General features: G+C 36.4%; 1 protein-coding gene across 1 annotated transcript in view; it reads left to right on the top strand.

Annotated features, from left to right (window-relative positions):
* VWA8 (von Willebrand factor A domain containing 8) overlaps positions 1-19,829 on the top strand; it is a 184,488-nt gene that overhangs the window by 96,905 nt on the left and 67,754 nt on the right. Inside the window, exons 22-26 of the mRNA XM_036379175.2 lie at positions 2,686-2,761; positions 3,391-3,526; positions 4,843-4,962; positions 6,531-6,736; positions 14,693-14,844. Of these exons, the coding sequence (XP_036235068.1) occupies positions 2,686-2,761; positions 3,391-3,526; positions 4,843-4,962; positions 6,531-6,736; positions 14,693-14,844 (690 nt within the window). The remainder of the gene's footprint in view (positions 1-2,685; positions 2,762-3,390; positions 3,527-4,842; positions 4,963-6,530; positions 6,737-14,692; positions 14,845-19,829) is intronic.

The following is a 19,829-nucleotide window of genomic DNA, read 5'->3' as shown; positions in this document are numbered from 1 at the left end:
CTACAAATTCCCCAATGTATTTCCTTAAATACTAAGGCCAACTATCAACAAAGCAGAAGAAAGATAAAATAAGAAACAAATTAGAAGAATGATTCAGGATATCAATTTTTATTTTAGTTTGATACCTTCTATATTTTTTTTGATTGTGCTACTTTTGTAATAGCACTTAAATGAACAGTAAACTCTTGTAGTGTTTATTTTCCCCAAAAATATGTCAATTCTGTCTTCTCTGAAGAACGATATCAACCTAAGGATTTGCGTGGGCTGCTCCTTATTATGGAATACTAAGCACAATTTAGTATTCCGTATTAGGGGGTTGTAAGTAATCTCTGCAGAGCCAGAGGATTAACTCGCTCAGCAAAAGTAAGGTACTATTTCATGTTATAGTAGAAAATCATCTGACATTTTTGTCTTTTCTTGTGTCATCACCTGTGTGACAGCACATCACTAGAGACATTCCTTTCCTGATGTGTTTTGTTCACTTTATTGTTTTTCATTCATTATCTCCTAAGTGCAAATTTATGATCTGTAAAGCGTCCTGTAATTCATCTTCCTTTACGTTATTTTTGGCCTACCCTTGGGTCCTCTCATTTTCTCACCTTTCTATTACTTTAAAGAGATCACAGCTCAAATTTGACAAATTCTTCCCCTTTTTACCTTGTTAATTCTTCAGAACATTTTTCCTTGAGTTATTTCTGACTAATTAGTACCTGTGACTGTGACCTTCAAATACTCTAGCATTTGGTTTATGCATTTTAAAATTCTTCTGCGTCTGCAACTATATAGGCTTGAACCAGAAATGTTAACTGATAGTGGAAGTAGGCTGATACATACAATATGAGAATTTAGTCCCTAAATAATGTGAGTTCAAGAAACAAAAATCATTGGGTTTTGTTATTTTTGGATCCGTTATTGATTTTCTGCCCAGCATATAAATTGCTTAGACACACAGGATGACAATAGAAGCTTTGTTTTTGTGTCCACAGTAGGATTTCTAAGATAATAGATTAGTGCTACTGCTTATTTTAATGATTTAATAAATTATATGTTGCAAGTGAATACAATATCAATGTAACTATTTGGGGAAGGGTTGCCTACTTGTGACAGGGTTAATTGAATATGAATGCGATCCCATCTTTGTAACCTTTCCCTTTCTGGATTAAAGTTCAGATCAAGTAGCTAAACATTTGAAGTCTCTCTTTCTGCCCTCTGCTTTATTTCTGTGCATGGAAACTATGGGATAAATCAATTGTGGGCTTAAAAGTAAACATGAAATTATTAGTGATTTGGGACAGAAATCCTGCTGACAGCAGTTTCAAATAAAGGAAATGTGCAAGTTATCCTCTCAGTTTAAAACTGTGTTTGGAAGCTGGCCACTTAATAGTGTGCTGCTAACAATACTGTTTGATTTCCTGTACCCATGGAGCTTATCAAAATTGTTGGGTTTTACAAGGTGTTGCAAAATTAAAGATAGAACTAAGTGGATATTTGAAAGAGTGAGTCAGCTAGGCTTAAACAAACAGTTTTGTTACACAGCACAGCTGTGAAAGGTCTGAGATTTTTGTTGTATCAAATGTTACATACAGCGCAAAGGTTACCAACCTTACGAATGGACCAGTATGTGGATCTCAAGCAGTGTTAAGAGAGGTTTTCCTGATGGGTTTTGTCCTGTGATCAGCCCATCATCCTTTTGACACAGACTAATCCAAATTTTGAAATACGGGAGGAAAGGGATGGCAAAGCCAACTTGCCCTCCCTTGAAAGCATGGGGGTCATGGGGACATTCTGTCATGACCCAGGTCTGGATTATTCTCTAGCTCATTGGTCCATCTGAACCCCACAGTGGGTTCAGAAATGGGGTTGGTTATACAGATCATGACAAATGTCTGGGCAAGTACTTTATACAATCAATTAAACTTTCCCTGGGTTATGGACATAATTTATGTAGGTGAATCCATTGTGGTGATGTCTGTTGCTTCACCTTTCTGAATTGCAACTGTTTTTTTATTTATCTGTGCATTCAGTGGTGGTTAAAATAGATTAAATAGTGAAGATTAAGCAATATTCTCATTACAGATTTTAATTAGCACTATTTTAAATTTGAAGAAAAGGTAATTCAGCAATTTAAAGACAAATCAAATTTCAGAAAGAAACTGTTACAGAAGCATCTGTCCCATCTAAGAGCTTATACCGGTCATGATGTAAAATGTAGCAAGCCAGTAGGGCTTAGAACTGAAAATAATTGATTTTAAGAATTCCACACAATAGGTTGTTTTGTTTGTTTGTAGGTTTTTTGCATGATGATATGTGGAGAAGAACAGCTAAAACAGTAACAATTCCTGTTTGTCACATAAAAAAAAGACTGTTTCAGCATACTTAACTAGAAATAATAGCATCACTAATGTGTCTGCATACAAAAAAATACTGGTTCTCTTCTCAGGGGTTTTGTTTTCAGGGTTTATGAGAAATGGAGAACTACTGTGAAAGTCCTGGCAGAGGCAGAGATATTCACATTTGACTACTAAGTGGGCACACTGTTGTTCTCAGTTATTCAAGTAGTCTAAAAAAATTTTATTTTTCCTCTTAGAAAGAGACTATTCAATTTTTCATTTATTCATTTTATATTTTATTGTAACTAACATTCCTGTATTTTTAATTAATACCATCTGTTTTTCCACATTTCAGGGATACCACTGTACAAAGCCTTACCCTACAACCTTCTGTAAAGGATGGTCTTATTATATATGAAGATTCGCCACTGGTCAGTAGAAGCATTTGAATTTTATATTTGGAATTTTTTTTTATTTAAACTGTTGGTAATTTGATTTTTCATGGCCCAGTGAGTGAGTATGGTAATAAACACTTTAATAATTTTTATTGAGTCACATTGGTCACATTTGCTGTGCCAAATGTGAATAAGATGATGATCTTGGGAGTCCCCACATACAAAATGAGTATGGAAAATAATTTAGTATTTACCTGACACATTTTGACTGGTAGACTGGTATTTGCCTCCTTCTCCTTTGTAGCACCTCACGCCTACATGCTAAGTTGGGCTCCAAACAGCTGTTACAGCCATTCTTCAGTTCTTTCAGCTACATGTTGAAAGTCTAGATGCAAACTGGCTTTACACGTCTCTGTCTGCACTCCAAATCATTCAGTCAGGCTCCTTACTTCCCTCGCTTTCCATCCCTATCCAGGAGAAATGGAAACACCCACCTTTCTTGTCTCACCTGCCTCCTCTTCCTTCTATTGTGGTTTGGTCACAGCTTGTCCCTGTTCTGAGTCCCTTTCTAGTCTCAGTGCCACTGAGGCTCACTGAGAAATCAATAATGCAGCTCTTTGCAGGGTTTTGGCCAGGAGTGATGTTATGATTCCTTTCTCTTCTAGGTAAAAGCAGTGAGGTTCGGCCATATTTTGGTAATTGATGAGGCAGACAAAGCACCAACAAATGTTACCTGTATCTTAAAAACTTTAGTAGAAAGTGGGGAAATGGTTTTGTCAGACGGAAGGCGTATTGTTGCCAGTAAGTAAAGCAAAAGTGTTTTCATCATTTACAGTAAAATGTAACATGTTGCTGGTTTTCAGTTGCCCAGTAGCAACACAGACCATTCCAAATGGATAAATAGTTTGTTGCTAAGAAGTTAACAATTAAAGAAATTACAGTAATTTTCTCTACTACTTTTGCAATAGTCACTAAGTTTTTTTTTTAAATTAGCATTCTTGTGAATTTTGCTGAAGAATTAAAAAGAACCTTAACCCAGAAAGTGTAACTTCACCTCTCTGCTTCTCATTCACCATAAGAAATAAAGATGTAGTTGAGAAAATTATGATCTTGGTTATGCCCATCTGGACATTTGGGGTATCATTGGATCAGGTCTAGAAGGAAGATATATATCTAGGGTCAAATAGTTAAGGGTATTATCTAATCATATATTGCATATGCCTCCTTGATTATATGCTTACTTCATTATTTAAATATATCCTGCAGGATGAGGCTATCTGTAATTTGATGGAATTTAATTCATCTGAGTTCCATGAAATAAATATTTTTCATTATTTTTCAAAAAAAGGCTATGTTTGAAGGTATCTCTTGATGCTACTTGATGCTAAACTTTATATAATTAGCTTCATTTTAACAATATGGGGAATAATGTTTGAGTGTAGCAGTCATTCAATACTCACATGGCACACTTGAGTTTTGCTTGTCATTTTGAACTTTAGGGGGGCTTATTCTAAAATATTTTCTAGCCAGTCCTAATTATTGCTGTAGTTTTTTTTAGAGGCAGTTAAAGGATTCCCAAACACCATGTGTCACTGGAATCATGCTGAAAGGGAACAAGGTTCTGAATGGGGCCAGTCTGAGTAGTTTTGGAGAATCAGAGCCTTCACATGTGTTAAGTAATGTATCTCTGTGTTCTCACAAATTTTGTAGTAACCAGAAGGAATTTCGATCCTGTCTTCCCAGATCAAATAGTGTCAGACCTATATAAAATCAATTTTTATTCACCATTGGCTTCACCATTTTAGTGAAATTAAATATAAAGAAAACAGGTTGTCTGTACCCCAAGAACAGCGGATGCATTTTTATGTTTTTTCAATTAAACTCTTTGGTTAAATTTTTGTGAAACAAACTATGAAACTCAGTTGAATGATGTGTAAGAAGCTATTGAGCCCTTTTTTTTTTTTGTAACTGTTCTTCTAATTCTAAGAGGAATGTAATTAAATTAGAAGAATTTTTCTTCTAATTCTAAGAATTCTTCACCTAATCTAATTATGTTTGTTCATTCAGTATTGCAAAGCTTAAATATGCAAGTATTTTCAATTTTATTTCTTTTCCAGATCATGCTCATGTAGAAGGGAGAGAAAATGTAATAGTTATTCATCCTGATTTTAGAATGATAGTTCTGGCAAATAGGCCTGGGTTTCCTTTCTTGGGTAATGACTTTTTTGGCACATTAGGTAAGTGATTCATATTAATTTATGATCTTTAATAGACTTGCCGAATAGAATATCTGTCTTAATCAATTAGATTTCATGAGGAGAAGGGACCTTTTGCATATTGATTGATACTTTGTGTCATGTGAGACATTAAGACTATAATGTAAATTTATGTATCTTAATAAAAGTGCCCAAACTTGCCCTGAATGGAAAAGCTGTGTGTGATCATCTGTATTAAAACTATTTTGTTTTATGGGATCTGGATGGACAAGATTATGGAAATCTTTGTTAATGAGTGTATAGAGTATACAAATACTGCAAACAAATTAACTGTAAGCTTGACATCTGACAGCTCTCTCAACTGCTCACTATTTTTTTTCCCATATCAAACAAGCCACAGCTTGGGTACTGTCCTGTTTGGTACAAGACATGGTAGCTTGATGGATGGTCCTTTCCTTTTCTTTGCTTTCAGTAGTAAAAGCTATTGTTTTGCTGCTAGCCCTGTGCTACCCGCTTCTCAATCTTGCTTCTCCATGTATATGATCTTAGTAAAATATGTACGTTTGACAAGATACTGAATTTATCTCAGTATCAGGTAAAGCTGTCCAAATTTCACACCAACGATGTTCATATCAACAGAAGCCTTAGTTTAGAAAGCTCTTGGTAGGTCTCAGAAAATTCTGTGTGTCAGCAAAGATTCCCTAGAGCTTCATCTCACAGCAAAAAACACCAAGTTAAGTTGAACAGGGGCAAGTGGCGAAGAATTCTTTGGCCTGTATAGCCCACTGTTAGTCTAAGTGGGCCTCTGGCAAGATTTTGGCATTGTTGCTACATGATGGCTGTGAACTGAATACCCTCCAGACTCCACTGACTGTATTGTCTGTGTTAGTTTGGCCATTCATATGCAGGAACCTTAATTTATGTGGTTTTGCCTGTTAACTTTGGCCATAATGCTTAATCTGTAAGAAATACACCCAAAACATACTCAAAAAAGCAGTTGCAAACCCAATTCCATATTACTTAATAGTTCTTTGTTTTTCAGGTGAGGTTCCCTCTGAATGGACATTCTCTGTCTGAAACTCATTGACTCTGAATTTCACAAAGCTATATTGCCCCAAAAGAATTTATTGTTGTGTTTATTTTTCATAGCCTAGTTTCCTTCCTTACATGGACCCTTTAAACAAAACCAATCATTCCAATGTTACTGCTCTTGAGCTACCTAATCTTTAATAATTAACCCAGCTGCAACTCTTTAGGGGGTACGATTACTTTCTACACTACCCTCATTTACTTATATTCTATCCCCCTACACCTGCATTCATTTGACTTTTGTTTCTTCTTGAGGTTGATTTCTCCCTCATGAAATCAACTTCATTAAAATGACAGGTGAGATTTCTATGTTTCTAGAAACCTCAGTGTTCCTCATAGCTTGTACTTCACACTTTTCACAGTTTTAGCAACTTGGTACTCAGCATTCTTTTGAGTCATATCTTTTCTGTTAAAGGTCCAGTATTAAACTTAAAGGGTCTGTTGGGATGCTATTTCTATATAAATTATCTAACTTTGTGCTTTTTCTTTTTTCTTTGTAGGGGACATCTTTAGTTGCCATGCTGTTGATAATCCCAAACCACAGTCAGAACTGGCAATGCTTAAACAATATGGTCCCGATGTTCCAGAGGCAATTCTGCAGAAACTGGTAGCTGCTTTTGGAGAGCTCAGGAGCTTAGCTGACCAAGGAACAATTAACTACCCCTATTCCACTAGAGAAGTTGTGAACATTGTAAAACATTTACAGGTACAGTACATCACATTTAATTGAAAGCTTGAGTTCATCAATACTAATTTTTTAATGCCTGAAGGTTTCAGAAAGAAGATGCTATTATTGTTCATGCATTTTTATTTAATTCTTATGAAACACTTTACATTTTGAAAGAAGCATTATATTAAAGATGCTCAGATATCCTCAGTCAGAGGATAAGGATAAGACAGATATACACGGGCAGATATTTTTTCTGCATATTTATTTATCAATAGAAAAAAGAACTGTAAATCTGTTTTTCTACTGTGTGAGAAAAAGGTCGCATACTGTGAATACTGTGTGCAATGTTCATACTGTTCATACCTCATTATAAAACTCCATATTCAACGTACAATACTTCCAGAACAGTGCAACTGTTCATTTTATTCTGCTATAAAATTTGTGCATTTAATCCTTTCCTGTGAAAAAAATCAATTCCTGCTGCCTAACAAGAATATATCTGTAGTGGATTTTTTTCTAAGGAAAATGCTAGATGCATAACAACTCCGCAAGAGAATATGTAGGATTTGTGATTACTTCCTACACACATTTAAATGCAAAATTTTGAATTCTGATTTAATGATGATCTGTTTTTTAAATATTACAGTAAAGTCTGACTTCTGTCTTTATAAAGTGAAGGATTTTTTTTGCCTGAAGTACTTGAAATATAAAGTGTCTTAATGCTCTTTGAAATAGCAGTGCTTTTATTTTGTTCAGTTTATAATTCTAAAATTGGTCATTTGTTAATTTATAGGCCATTTCTTGAATTATTGAGTCCTATATGTTTTTTAAAAATAGTGGAAATGAATGTAATTTATACAATTAGAATATAATTTCTCACAAATTTGGATCTACTGCTCCTGTGTTTTATACTGCATAGTATAACAGGATTGCATGATAGTTTTGTGTTTGTGGTCATGTACATATTCACACACATTCAGATCCTGCAGGGTGGAATTACTACTTTTAAAAATCTTCATCTAGATTTCTGGGGAGTATAGATTTTTATTCTCTGTGGTCTCTAGAGTGTGAGAAGGTCTCAAGACAAACTAGTGCTCCTATGTTATCAATAATAGATAGAAAAAATAATGCTCTGTAACTTTGTGCTCAGGGTTAACAAGATTCAGACCTAAAGGCTGAGGAATCCAGATAAACACATAAGCAGAGCAGTCTATTAGGATCCATTACCAGCTGATAATATTTGTTTACCAAGCTGATAGAACATGTACATGCTGATCTCTAAACACAGTTACATTCAAAATGACAGTGGAAAAATTACAGACTTGAGGAATAATTGCTGTGCTGCTGAGAAGCTAATTTTTAGGGTGTTTGTTAAATTAACTCTTTTTTGTCTTCATACCCTTCTGCTCTTCCTACCTTCCTTCCTAGCTTCTTTCCTGCATCAGCTGTCTCCAAGTAATCTGAAGTTGTACTGATTTCTGTTAGTGATCAGTGCAGAAACATAAGACTTAATTATTGTTTTATTTGAGTGTGAACAGTATCTAACTGGAGATTGAAAGAGCTGTATTGCTAATTGTCTTAAGGGCTCTTACTGTCTGCTTCTGTCTCCCTCACTTAAGCAGATTAGTACGGTCACTTCAGCCTGGACATTGGGTGCAGTTCAGTGGGGAAGTTTCCCATCTGCTAAGCTTTCACCTGTTTGTAGTGTAAATATCCAAATAGCTCTCCACCATGCGTCTTTGACTTGTTTTGTTACATTCATTTTCAAGATCCCAGTGTCCTAGCAAGAATAGAACATTTTCTTTACTGTAACTTGGTTTTCAAGCTGAATAATAAATAAAAAAACTGTGAGTAGCCAAATGTAAACAATGAATATAAACATAATGGTTATTCCAAAGTAAGAAACTTTTAGGTCTTCAGTTAGAGAAGAAAGAGGAAGGAGGGAAATGAGTCAATAAAATTGCTGGTCCTTAGGAAGGAAGGAGGGAAGTTAGTCATGTTGTTAAACAATTTCCCTTACAGCAGTTCCACAGCCCTGCTCTCTTTGTACTATTGTGTTGATTTCTTTCACATAATTTTGGAATTTTTTGCTTGTGTAAAAAAAGGTTGGATGTTTTGGATGAAAAAAGTGCTTTTGATTACTGTTGGCTGAGAGCACATCTGATCATCAGGACTAGTCAGTTAAAAATATACTGATTGCTATGGTATCAGGTATCAGCATATGCTATGGTATCAGCAAATTGATGGGCTAATCTCTAACTGACTGATTGTGATCTTCAGCATTTAGGATACACATAGAGAGTACAGTTATAAGATTATCCTCCCCTAAAGACTATGCAAGTAGGGAACATGTAGTAAATGTTTAAGCTAAAACTAAATGAGATTCACCTCATTTAGTTTTAGCTTAAACATTGTGTTCAGACCTAGGTTGCCTCTATATTAACTTTTTTCTTAGGGAAAGGTTTTTTTTGGTGGTGCTTGAGACACCAAACTATTTTGAAGACCAAAAACTGCAGGCATATGTAGAGTTGTCTAATGCAGGTACCTAACTTGATTGCTGCAACTTTTTCTCCTTTTGGAATTTGGGTCTTGCAGCTCTAGTTGGCAGGTGACCTGATACAGCCTTTTTGTCTTGCTCACCTCCAGTTTTCAGACTGTCAAATGTCAAAAGTCTTTATGTTAGAGTGCCTTATGGGTAAGCTCAGAAACTCTGCCCTTGCTCTGTTGGGTTACCATAAGGTGCCTGTAACCAGGGTATGCTGTGACTGCTTCTCTGCAATCTGATATGCTGTTTTTCATGAGACCTTGGTAGATGTTAAACAGGAAAGCCAGATTAGTCTAGATAAAATGGCAATAGCTTTTTTACTAACTCTTCTTTAGTTTCAGAAAGCTGAGATTTTTTCTTCTGTCATCTTTCTTGTTTATATCTGAGATTGCTTCCTAATAGTAGGCGCTAGTATAACAGTTTTCAAGCAGTAAATGCCTAAGAAACCTTCTGCCCCCAAAGCCTACTCATCATCAGGTTTTAAGGCCTATGCAGTAAGCTTTTGTGGTAAGATTTTTTTAATGTTCAGACTAATCTCAAAAGGAAACTAGGCTTATCAAAAACCAGTTTATATCCCCTTCTCACTTTGCTGCCTAATAACCTTTTACCCTTTTGGCCAGTCACAGTGGATCTCACTTATCAATTTTCAAAGATAATTAGGTTTCTGCTGGTTTAATCAAAATCAGTGGCTATATGACAGAGAGGAACTGATTGAAATTGCAGGGGGAGAATTCAGCTGTTTTGTTTGGCAGTAGATGATGCCCACTAGTTAATCCATTACTGGTTAATCCATTACTGGTTAATCCATTAGCATGCCTGTCACTCAGGATGAGCCATAGACATGGTGCTTCTGGCCCTGCTGAAGGACAGCTGAGGAGGCACAGAGAGAGCTGGCAACATGCAGTAAAAGGGTGTAAGGGTGGGTGAAGGGAGAAACCAAGAGCACAGGGGAATGAAAACAAAGCTGAAGGCACCAAGATACATCGGGAAGTGAGTGTTAGTGAGAGCACAAGGCAGAAGTCTGAAACAAAAAGTCTGGACTCATTACAGACTGAACACCAGATAATTTTATCACTTTCATTTCAGACAGTGGTAGAAGTACAGTAAACTTCTATGGGTATAGCATATTTGGATTAAGATTCTTGATTTCTACTGGAAATCACAATTTTGCTCATAGATTTTACACAAGCTGTAGCAGTAGATGTACATCCTCATGGAATGTTAGATCCTAAAATATATGGCTTTTTCACCACGTCAAATTCTCTATCAAATAAAGCACACAATGTATAAATAAAAATATACAATTGTTGAAAGCAAAAAACTATGTTACTTACTATTTTATGGAATAGCCAAGAATCTAAGTTCTGAAAATAATCTAAGGTACATACAGAAGTGTTAGTTGTAAGGGGAAGAATCAGTGAATGACAGTCAGACAGACTGAAAAGAGGTCAATATTTTCTCTAGTAATCTCATTTTTAAAATCAATAGAAACCAAATGATTTTTTTTTTTTTTTACATTCAGTTGAAGCCCAAAACAGTCAACCTTTTTTTTGGGTTTTCTTGTCTTTTTAATTTTTTTCCCCTTTAAATGAGCTGTCATTTCCTTTCTTCAGTAAGTAGTTGTCCAAGCAGTTATTAAAGAGGGATTGGATTTGTTCTGGTTGAAACATGAAAGTTGTGATTTTTTTTTTAAATTACTGAAGTAGAGGACTTTTGTACAAGTGGCTTGTGTTCCCAGAATCCATCTGTTGTACCTCAGGAAATTTTTTATGATGTCTTGCTGATGCAAGAGGCATGGAACTGTTGATGCAATTCATTGGAGAAAAGTGTACTGATGACAGAAGTTATACCATGATTCAGAAAACTGCAGACATATTTGGAGACTTCTAGAGAAAACTGGATATTATTTGAAGTACTTGACCAAGGTTTCTGCAGTACCTAATGCAGGGAGGTGAAAGCGTAGTTCATGAGTAAATTAGATAGCTTGGTGCTGGTGTGTTGGTTGTGCTTTCACTGAGAAGAACAGAGAAAACACAGTATTCATAATATAAATTCTGTTTCAGGATTATTCTCTACTTCTTACTGGTCAATTAAGCCAAGGTGCAATTAAAATGTAGAAGTTAGCACTTTCACTAATAACATTGTCATGAACTTTTCAATTCACCTAATGTGTGAAATGTTTATACATTTAGTGTTTAGTTAGAACAGATGATGAGAGAATGGGTTTAGTACCTCTTTCATTGTACTTGTTACTTTGTTAGAACTGAGTGTTGTAACAAGGATGGCTCAGGCTGAAGAACAATTTTATGTTATCCCATAATAACTTCTATTTCGCTAAGCTGTAATGATGCAGATCTTCTAATAGGTCCCTCATAGACAGATTTAAAAAGCAGAACATAGTTTAATATGCTTTTATAGCAACACTAGTATTAAAATACTCTTTGCCATGTACGCCACAGATAAAAAAAGATTTGTACAAGCTTAATTTAGCAGCGGTATTCTAGTATATCACAGTGACTAGCTAATTTTAGTATTGCTTGTGTCACAGGTATTTTATTACCTGAGATCAGATTAAAGTCAGGAAAATATTAAACTCCTAATGCTGATATTTGATTAGGAGTATAGGTCAAAGCATTTCTGAAATTCTTCTGTTTTCTTCAGTTTTAATTTTTAAGTCAGGATTCAAATATCTGTATTTTTAATACATTTATAAACTTCTCTGACACTTAAGTCCGCTTTTCAAGTTCTCCGTACCAGCCTAGCTCGCTAATGGGGAAAAAGCAATTAAGACTACAACTTCCTAAAACATCTCTCCACGAGTTTATGTTCATCACTGTCAATATGCCATATCGAGATGGAAGTGTCTAGGTCCTTGTCTGAAAAATCTAGTATTTGAATGAAAGGCCTATGGAGAAAAAGTGAGACATTTTTAAATAGAAAGATTCTCACTCCAATCTCTTGCCAAAAAAAAAGGATAAAATAAATCAGGCAGTAAATTTCCAGGATATACAGCAAGTTGATAATTCTTTTTTAAAATTATTTTTATTTGGTTTGTTCCATTTACATCTGTGGTGGGCTAACCCTGGCTGGATGCCGTGCTCACCAAATATATTCTCACTTCCCTCCTCCGCTGGGAAGAGAAAATATAATGAAATGCCTATAGAACAAGATAAAGTCAGGGAGAGATCACTTACCAATTACTGTCACAGGCAAAACAGACTTGACTTGAAGAAATTAGTTTAATTTACAGCAAATCAAATCAGAGTAGGAAGATGAGAAATAAACACAGATCTTAAAACACATTCCCCCTACTCCTCCTTTATTCCCAAGTTCAACTTTACTCCTGCCTTTCTCTACCCCCTCCCCTTCAGCAGCACAAGAGGACGGGGGAAGGGAGCTGTGATCAGTTCTTCACATGTTGACTCTCTCTTCACCACTTTCTCCTCAGGGGGAGGACTCCTCACTGACTTCCCCCCGTGCTCCAGCATAGGATCCCTCCCATAGGAGACAGTCCTCCATGGCCTTCTCTATTCCCACTGGCTGCAGTTCTGCAGGAACTGCTCCAGCATGGGGCCCTTCCATAGGGTCACAAATTCTGCCAGCAAACCTGCTCCAGTGTGGGCTTCTCACAGCCAGAGATCACAGCCTCCTTTTGGTATATACCTGCTCCAGCTTGGTCCCCCACCTCAGTGGCTTTCTTAATCAATGACATCAGTTTCTCTGAGTGGTTTTCTGATATTAAAAATTCTTCATTTCTCTTATTTTAGCTTATAGAATCCTAGAATATTTTTGTCTGGAAAGCACCTAAAAGATATTCTAGTTCTCTGCTGCTGTGGGAAGGGACACCCCGCCACTAGACCAGGTTGCTCAAAGCCCCATCAAACCTGACCTTGAGCACTTCAGGAATGGGGCACCCACAACTTCTCTGGGCAGCCTATGCAAGTGACTCACCACCTTCATAATAATGAATTTCTTCCTAATACCTGATCTAAATCTGCCCTTTTTCTTTTTAAAGCAATTCCCCCTTGTCCTATCACTGCAATGCCCTTCCAGTCCCTCTCCATCTCTTATAACCCCTTCTAGGTACTGGAAGGTGTTATAAGGTCTCCTTAGAGTTTTCTCCAGGCTGAGCAACTCTCTCAGCCTGTCTTCACAGGAGAGGTGATCCAGCCCTCTGATCATCTTTGAGGCCCTCCTATGGACTCAATCCAGCAGGTCCATGTCTTTCTTATGTTGAGAACCCTTGAGCTGGATACAGCACTGCAGGTGGAGTATCATCAGAGCAGAGCAGAAGGACAGAATCCCCTCCCACACTCTGCGCTGCTTTCAGTGCAGCCCAGGACACATTTGGCTTTCTGGGCTGCAAGTGCACATTGCCAGGTCATGTCCAATTTCTCACCTTCCAGCACTCCCAAGTCCTTGTCAGAGCTGCTCTCTCATCTGTTCATTCTCCAGCCTGTGCTGATTCAAGTGGTTACCCCAACCCAGGTGCAGGACAATGCACACAGCCTTGTTGAACCTCATGAAACTCCTGTGGCCCCACTTCTCCACCTGTCTAGGTCCCTCCAGGTAGCATTCCACCCCACAAGCATGTTAGCTGTATCAGTTAGCTCAGTATCATCTGCAAATTTTCTGAGAGTGCACTCAATCCTGCTGTGTCATTGATGACGATAATAAACAGTCCTGGTCCCAGTACAGACCCCCGAGGTCTGTACTGACATTTGTCACACATCTCCACTGGGACCTTGAGCCATTGACCACTAGCCTCTAGATGCAACCATCCAACCATTTAATTCCTCATTCAGAATAATCAATCTAGCACAGTAACACAACTTTAATTTCTGCTAAAGATACTAATGAAAATCTGATAAATATTTGGGGTTTTTTAATGTATATAGCACATTTCAACTAGTATTTTTCCCTAAGGAAAAAAAATAATTGGGGGTCTTAAGTGAATTTCTGTGTCTACTAAAATCCATCATGACCTAAAATAGTTTTTTTAACCAAGTAGTATATTATCTGCTTCTCTATATTAAACATTAGGAGTCAGAATTCTTAAATTAATTGTGTGGGTGAATTATATGAATGTGTGTCTTTGTATCAGATCTTCATGGTTTACAGAAAGCAAATTTTAAGAATACAGAATAGTATTCATTATATTCTCCAATGATTACACCATCTTGTTGTGTGTATAATGAAAGTAATTATTTAAACCATTAATGTTGTTTAGTGTTAAATAATTGTCACGTGCTTTTTTTGTTTAAACCAAATTTAGTGTCAGTAATTTCACTCTGACTTGAAATGATGTCCTGGAAATGAAAAGTAAAGATTACTTCAGAACTTGTCTGTCAATCAAAGTTAGAATTGTTTATTTTAGAAGTACATAATGATGGGCTGTAACTTAATGATAGTCACTAAAAGAAATTTGGTGGTCTGTTTCTTTACAGAAATTTCCATCTGAAGGACTTGCAAATGTTGTTCGAAATGTGTTTGACTTTGACTCCTACAACAATGAAGTGCGTGAAATTTTATACAAAACATTGCACAAATATGGGATACCTATTGGAGCAAAACCGACCAATGTACAGCTGGCCAAGGAGTAAGAATAACATAAGATATATATTAAGAAGACATATTTGTCATGATCACTTTATAAGTGTGGTATCTTGCTGCTAATTGATTTTAAAACAACCTGGAATTCTTGAAGTCAATCCTCCACTGGTTCAAATTTATAATCTTCCTAATAAGTTACAACAATATAAGTTACTTCATGAGTATTTGCTTATTAATAATATTTAATCTATAAAATCCATGTACATATTAATAGCTTGTAAGGTAAACAGGTATATATCTTAATAAAGGGAAATACTTGTTTCTTCTCCTGTGTTTTTAATTCAATTGCAATACACTTCTCTCCTGTTACTTATCACCTAAGTCTGCAGAAAAAAAAGTTGTCTTCAGTGGTAGCTGGGTTTTGTCTTTGATGCTCACAGAGGGCTCTACAAAAGTATTTCTTCTGAATGGAGCAGTGCATGTAAGCTTGAAGAACAGCTTTTGTATGTGTCTGTAAATCACTGTTATTCTTTAATTATATTATTAGTTGATACATTACACCATATACTTCTTTTTCAGAGGTTAGAATCCAACCAGCTACATTATGTAGTAATGCCCTCCTGTCTTCAAGCCACCCTCCACTCTCTGAAGGGGCCTTACCAGAAAGCTGGAGAGATACTTTTTACAAGGGCCTTTATTGAGAGAACAAGGGGGAATGGCTTTAAATGGAAAGAGGGTAGGGATGTTTAGATGAGATATTAAGAAGAAATTCTTTACTGTGAGGCTGGTGAGGCACTGGAACAGGTTGCTCAGAAAAGTTGTGGATGCCCCCTCCCTCCAAGTGTTCAAGGCCACATTGGGCAGGGCTTTGAGCAACCTGGTCTAGTGGAAGGTGTCCCTTCCCATGGCAGGGGCTGTTGAAACCAGAGGATCATTAGGGTCTTTTACAACACAAACTATTCTATGATTCTGTTAAACAAATGTAATACACTCTTCCAAAATTCACAGAAAACAGGCTTAAATAGATAATAATCAAAAAGAATTAGAAGACTTACTCTGTCTTGAGCTCTAATACATAATTTATTTATGAAGAAACAAATATTTCCCTTTCATGGAGAAAGCTTTATGGATATATGGAAAACTGAGTTTGCCACATGACATACATATTTTATACTTGGTAAGGAGGGACTGACTTTTATGGCATGATTTATTGATAGTGATTCTGGTATGGGTGAGTGAGCACTGGAACAAATTGCCCAGAGAGGTTGTGGAGTGTCTCTTACTGGAGATATTCAAGAACCTTTGGAGCAGCCCTGTGCCTCTGGGTGACCCTGCTTGAGCAGCGAGGTTGGAGCAGATGACCACTGTGGTCCTTTCCAGCCTTACACATTCTGTGGTGTTGTGTCCATGTGTAGGTTTCTCCTGCTGCAGCACCACTCTTATCATATCTAATATCCTACATTTATTATTTAAAAAGATTGGCAGAGTAGTGCCTGTGGTGTACCTTTTAATTTTGATGACAGGACTATTACATGCCTGGGGAACCAGTACTTGAGCAATGACAAAGTCTGTCAAATTGACAGAACACACTTGAAACTCTTGCTATAATTTCTTTGCTGAACATCACTTATTAATTTCTATTTTAACTAATTACAATGTTTGTTATAGTTTTTGAGAAATTTGGTCTTTGTATAATTTTAGAAGTATTAGATGTGGGAGAGGATTCTTTAGTAATGAAACAATTGGAGGTTTAGGAAACATAACAGAAAGATTGCTGTAATTGGGGACTGCTCAGTCTAGAAGTGAGAAGATAAAAGAAAAATGTAATTATATTGAATTAAAGATAATTAGCTGATCATTTTGAATTCATCGCTGAGGTTTTCTAGGAGAGGTTACACCAAGGATGACAGACTTACAAGATCTCCACAAGATGCTTATCAAAAACTTCACTAGACAGGCAGCTCTGAGCATGTAATTTGTACACTGAAGGCCCAGGGGAGGAGAAAATACAGAAGCAGTTCACACACAGCTGATAAAAACAACTTTTTCTTAGATCTCACTGTGCTGGGCTGAGCACTTGGCTTTGATTGTCTGTCCAACTTACCTGTCTTGGTCTTAATCCCTCACTCTCATCCACTACAGCTGGCATTTCAGGTTCTTACCCCTGCATTGTAAGACAACCTTGATTTTGATCATGAGATTCACTCCTATGTAAGCCACAGGTAGATCATCTTGAATTACAGCCACATCTTTCATGTTTAGGCACTGTTTATTTGCCTTGAGGTTAAAGAACCTTGAGATAATCTCTCCAAATCTGTTCCAGCCCATATTGCAATCTCCCATGATGGACAGACACATTGAGGTAATTTGGTATATGTTGTTTGGACTGCTGCAGAAAAGATACTGGAGTACTGCCCTCTCTATTGTTTTCCATGAATCTGAGAATAGGATAATGGTGTTAATTTAGTCCAGCCCACCTCCTTCAGAAAAGATGCAGGTTATTCTAAAACCTTAGCTCATTTTTTCTTGGTTCATGCCTGAAGACCTTCAGAGATGAAGTTCTATAACCTCCCAAGGCAAGTCAGTCTTGTTTCTAAATAGCCTCAGCACTAGAAAGTCTCCTCTCAGTCTTCACTGTTTTCAAGGCCTCTGTTTGGTTTTATTTTTCTTTTATGCTCCTTGTCTTCATTTGATGTGTATCCATCCTTAAGTATTGAGTGTGAAACTGGTCAAGTTCATTTTTGCTGGAGCCAAGTACAGTAGTATGAAAGTAAAGAATAGCAATATATTGACATTTTAAAAGCTCAGAATGCTTGCATTTCATGCCATATTTAACTCATCTCTGGTTTTCTAAACATAAATCTCCACATCCTTTTTTTAAATCTCCACATCCTTTTTTTAAAACTCTCCATAGCACTTACTCCATAGCACTTTATGTGATCAACTTTCTTCACACTTAGATTTTTCTTACTGTATTGGGTTTTTTCAGATTGGTTTTATGACATGTCAGTATCACTTTCTGTTTTAAGCTAGTTTTCCTACCTGCTTCTAGGCTCTCACAAGCTGGCAATCTGAAGGTGTGATTTCTAGGTGTGATTTCTATGTTGTTTCAGCAACAACAGCATATCCTCACAGATGACTTTTGTGCCCCAGTCTTTTTTCAGTAGACTTTAAAGACTTACTAGCTATCATAATAAATTGCACAGCAGTTCTATTAAGTAACATGAAAACTGGGATAGTAGTCCAAACCAATTCTTCCTGAGGCTGTTAATCATACAACAGCAAAATTGTTGTATAAGAATACAAATTCAGTACAATTAAATTTTGTGATACAGAAGTATTTCCAGGAGATTCTGGGGAGGAAAATTGTTATAGTGAAATGCTGACTCCTTTACACAGGTGCTCTCTGGCATGTCTTGAATTGAACAATTTGTGATTCCTATTTTAATAAGCTTTGGAGAAGTCTATCACCTATTACTGAATCGAAAAGAAAACTTGCATAAATCAGAATTATTTAAATTACTGCTGCAATACAACTGCTGTAAATATAGGAAGAAAAAAACATGAGACACACAAGCAACACTCTAAAATACAGGGTCTCAATAGAAGAATTATTTAAGTATGTGTCCAGCTGAAATTGCTGAAATCCAAGGAAAATTGAACAGATGCTCACAGGAATTGTAGATTAAATTCTGGAAATTATATACCTAGTCTTGGAAGGGAAGATTATATGGTACATAATGACCATTTACAGAATGATGCTTGCAGTAGTTGTTTTTTAAAGAGAGAAATTAATTTGTTGGTATTAATTTATTTATTAGCAAAATGAATATCATGTATTAGACCTGTACAGGAATGCTTTACTTGGTCTTTTTGCTTTCTTCAGTTGCCACTTTTTTTTCAGGTAGAATAACCATTCTTCAAGGTACTGACATGTTCAGTATTGTTAGGTGTTAAAATCCTGTCTGTCTCTCCTGGTACCACCTGTCCGCTATTTTATGATTTTTATCAGTATTGTATGTAAAGCAGATGGATTGTCTGTGATGGTTTGCCAAGACATAGTAGCTAAAATGAATTATTCATGGTACTAACTCATTTTCTTTCTTTATGTGTACAATTACATTTTGTTTTTCCCATTGACATCTGTTATGTCATATTTTTCTAAATTCATGTTAATCTGCCATTTCAGTGCACAGTTCAGACCATCTGCAATTTCTAGGTAAAACAGCCTTTAATCCTAATTCTGACATTTATCCTTGATGAAATTGCCAGTCCATATTTTTCCTCTGTCACTATTCACTTCCAGGTGCTTCCTATAAATTCAATATTTGTTTTATATGAACTGGGTTTTTTATATGTAATGTAAATATGTACATTTTACCAGCTTGGTTTTTCTCTTGAGACTATTCTTTCATGTGGCTTTTTTCCCCCCGGTAATCTGTAGTTAATTATTGAGTATTTCTCCTATCATACATGTCTGTTGTCAACCCTGTGTGTTACAGGGCCAGCTGAGGAAGGGAAGTTGTCAGGGAACAGGAGTTTTAACATACAACTGTTCTGAATGTCTGTTTCAGAATGTCTACTGAATGTCTTCAAATCAAAATATGTTTATAGATAAATTATGGAGAACTGGTTGGCAAGGAATTTTCCTGATTTCAAGCTGTATCTTACTTGAGTCCAAAAAGGTTACGTGGGATGGAAATCTTTTCAGCTAGATGGAGCACAGGCTGTTACTGGAGGCCTTGAATAATACATTCTGTGCCAGCACTGAGCTGGTTTACAAGATCATATATTAAGCAGCTTTGTTTTATGCCATAGTTCATCTCCACAGCTGTACTAATACGATGCCTGGCAGTGAAGAATTTGCTTTCAGTGGAGCTGCCCTTTTACAACATTCATATCCATCTTGTAGTATGTTCTCTGGAAGCTAAACAAAAAATTTTATAAACAGATTCTGTTGACTTTTTAACACAGTTGTTTGGTGACTTAGGGGTTTTTTTGTTTTTCATTTTTTTAAATACCCTAAAATGA

The sequence above is a fragment of the Molothrus ater genome, chromosome 2 (genome assembly GCF_012460135.2).
Source record: "Molothrus ater isolate BHLD 08-10-18 breed brown headed cowbird chromosome 2, BPBGC_Mater_1.1, whole genome shotgun sequence".
NCBI lineage: Eukaryota > Metazoa > Chordata > Aves > Passeriformes > Icteridae > Molothrus > Molothrus ater.
Note: the sequence above shows the minus strand (reverse complement) of the source record. Positions and strands in the feature narration are given on the sequence as shown.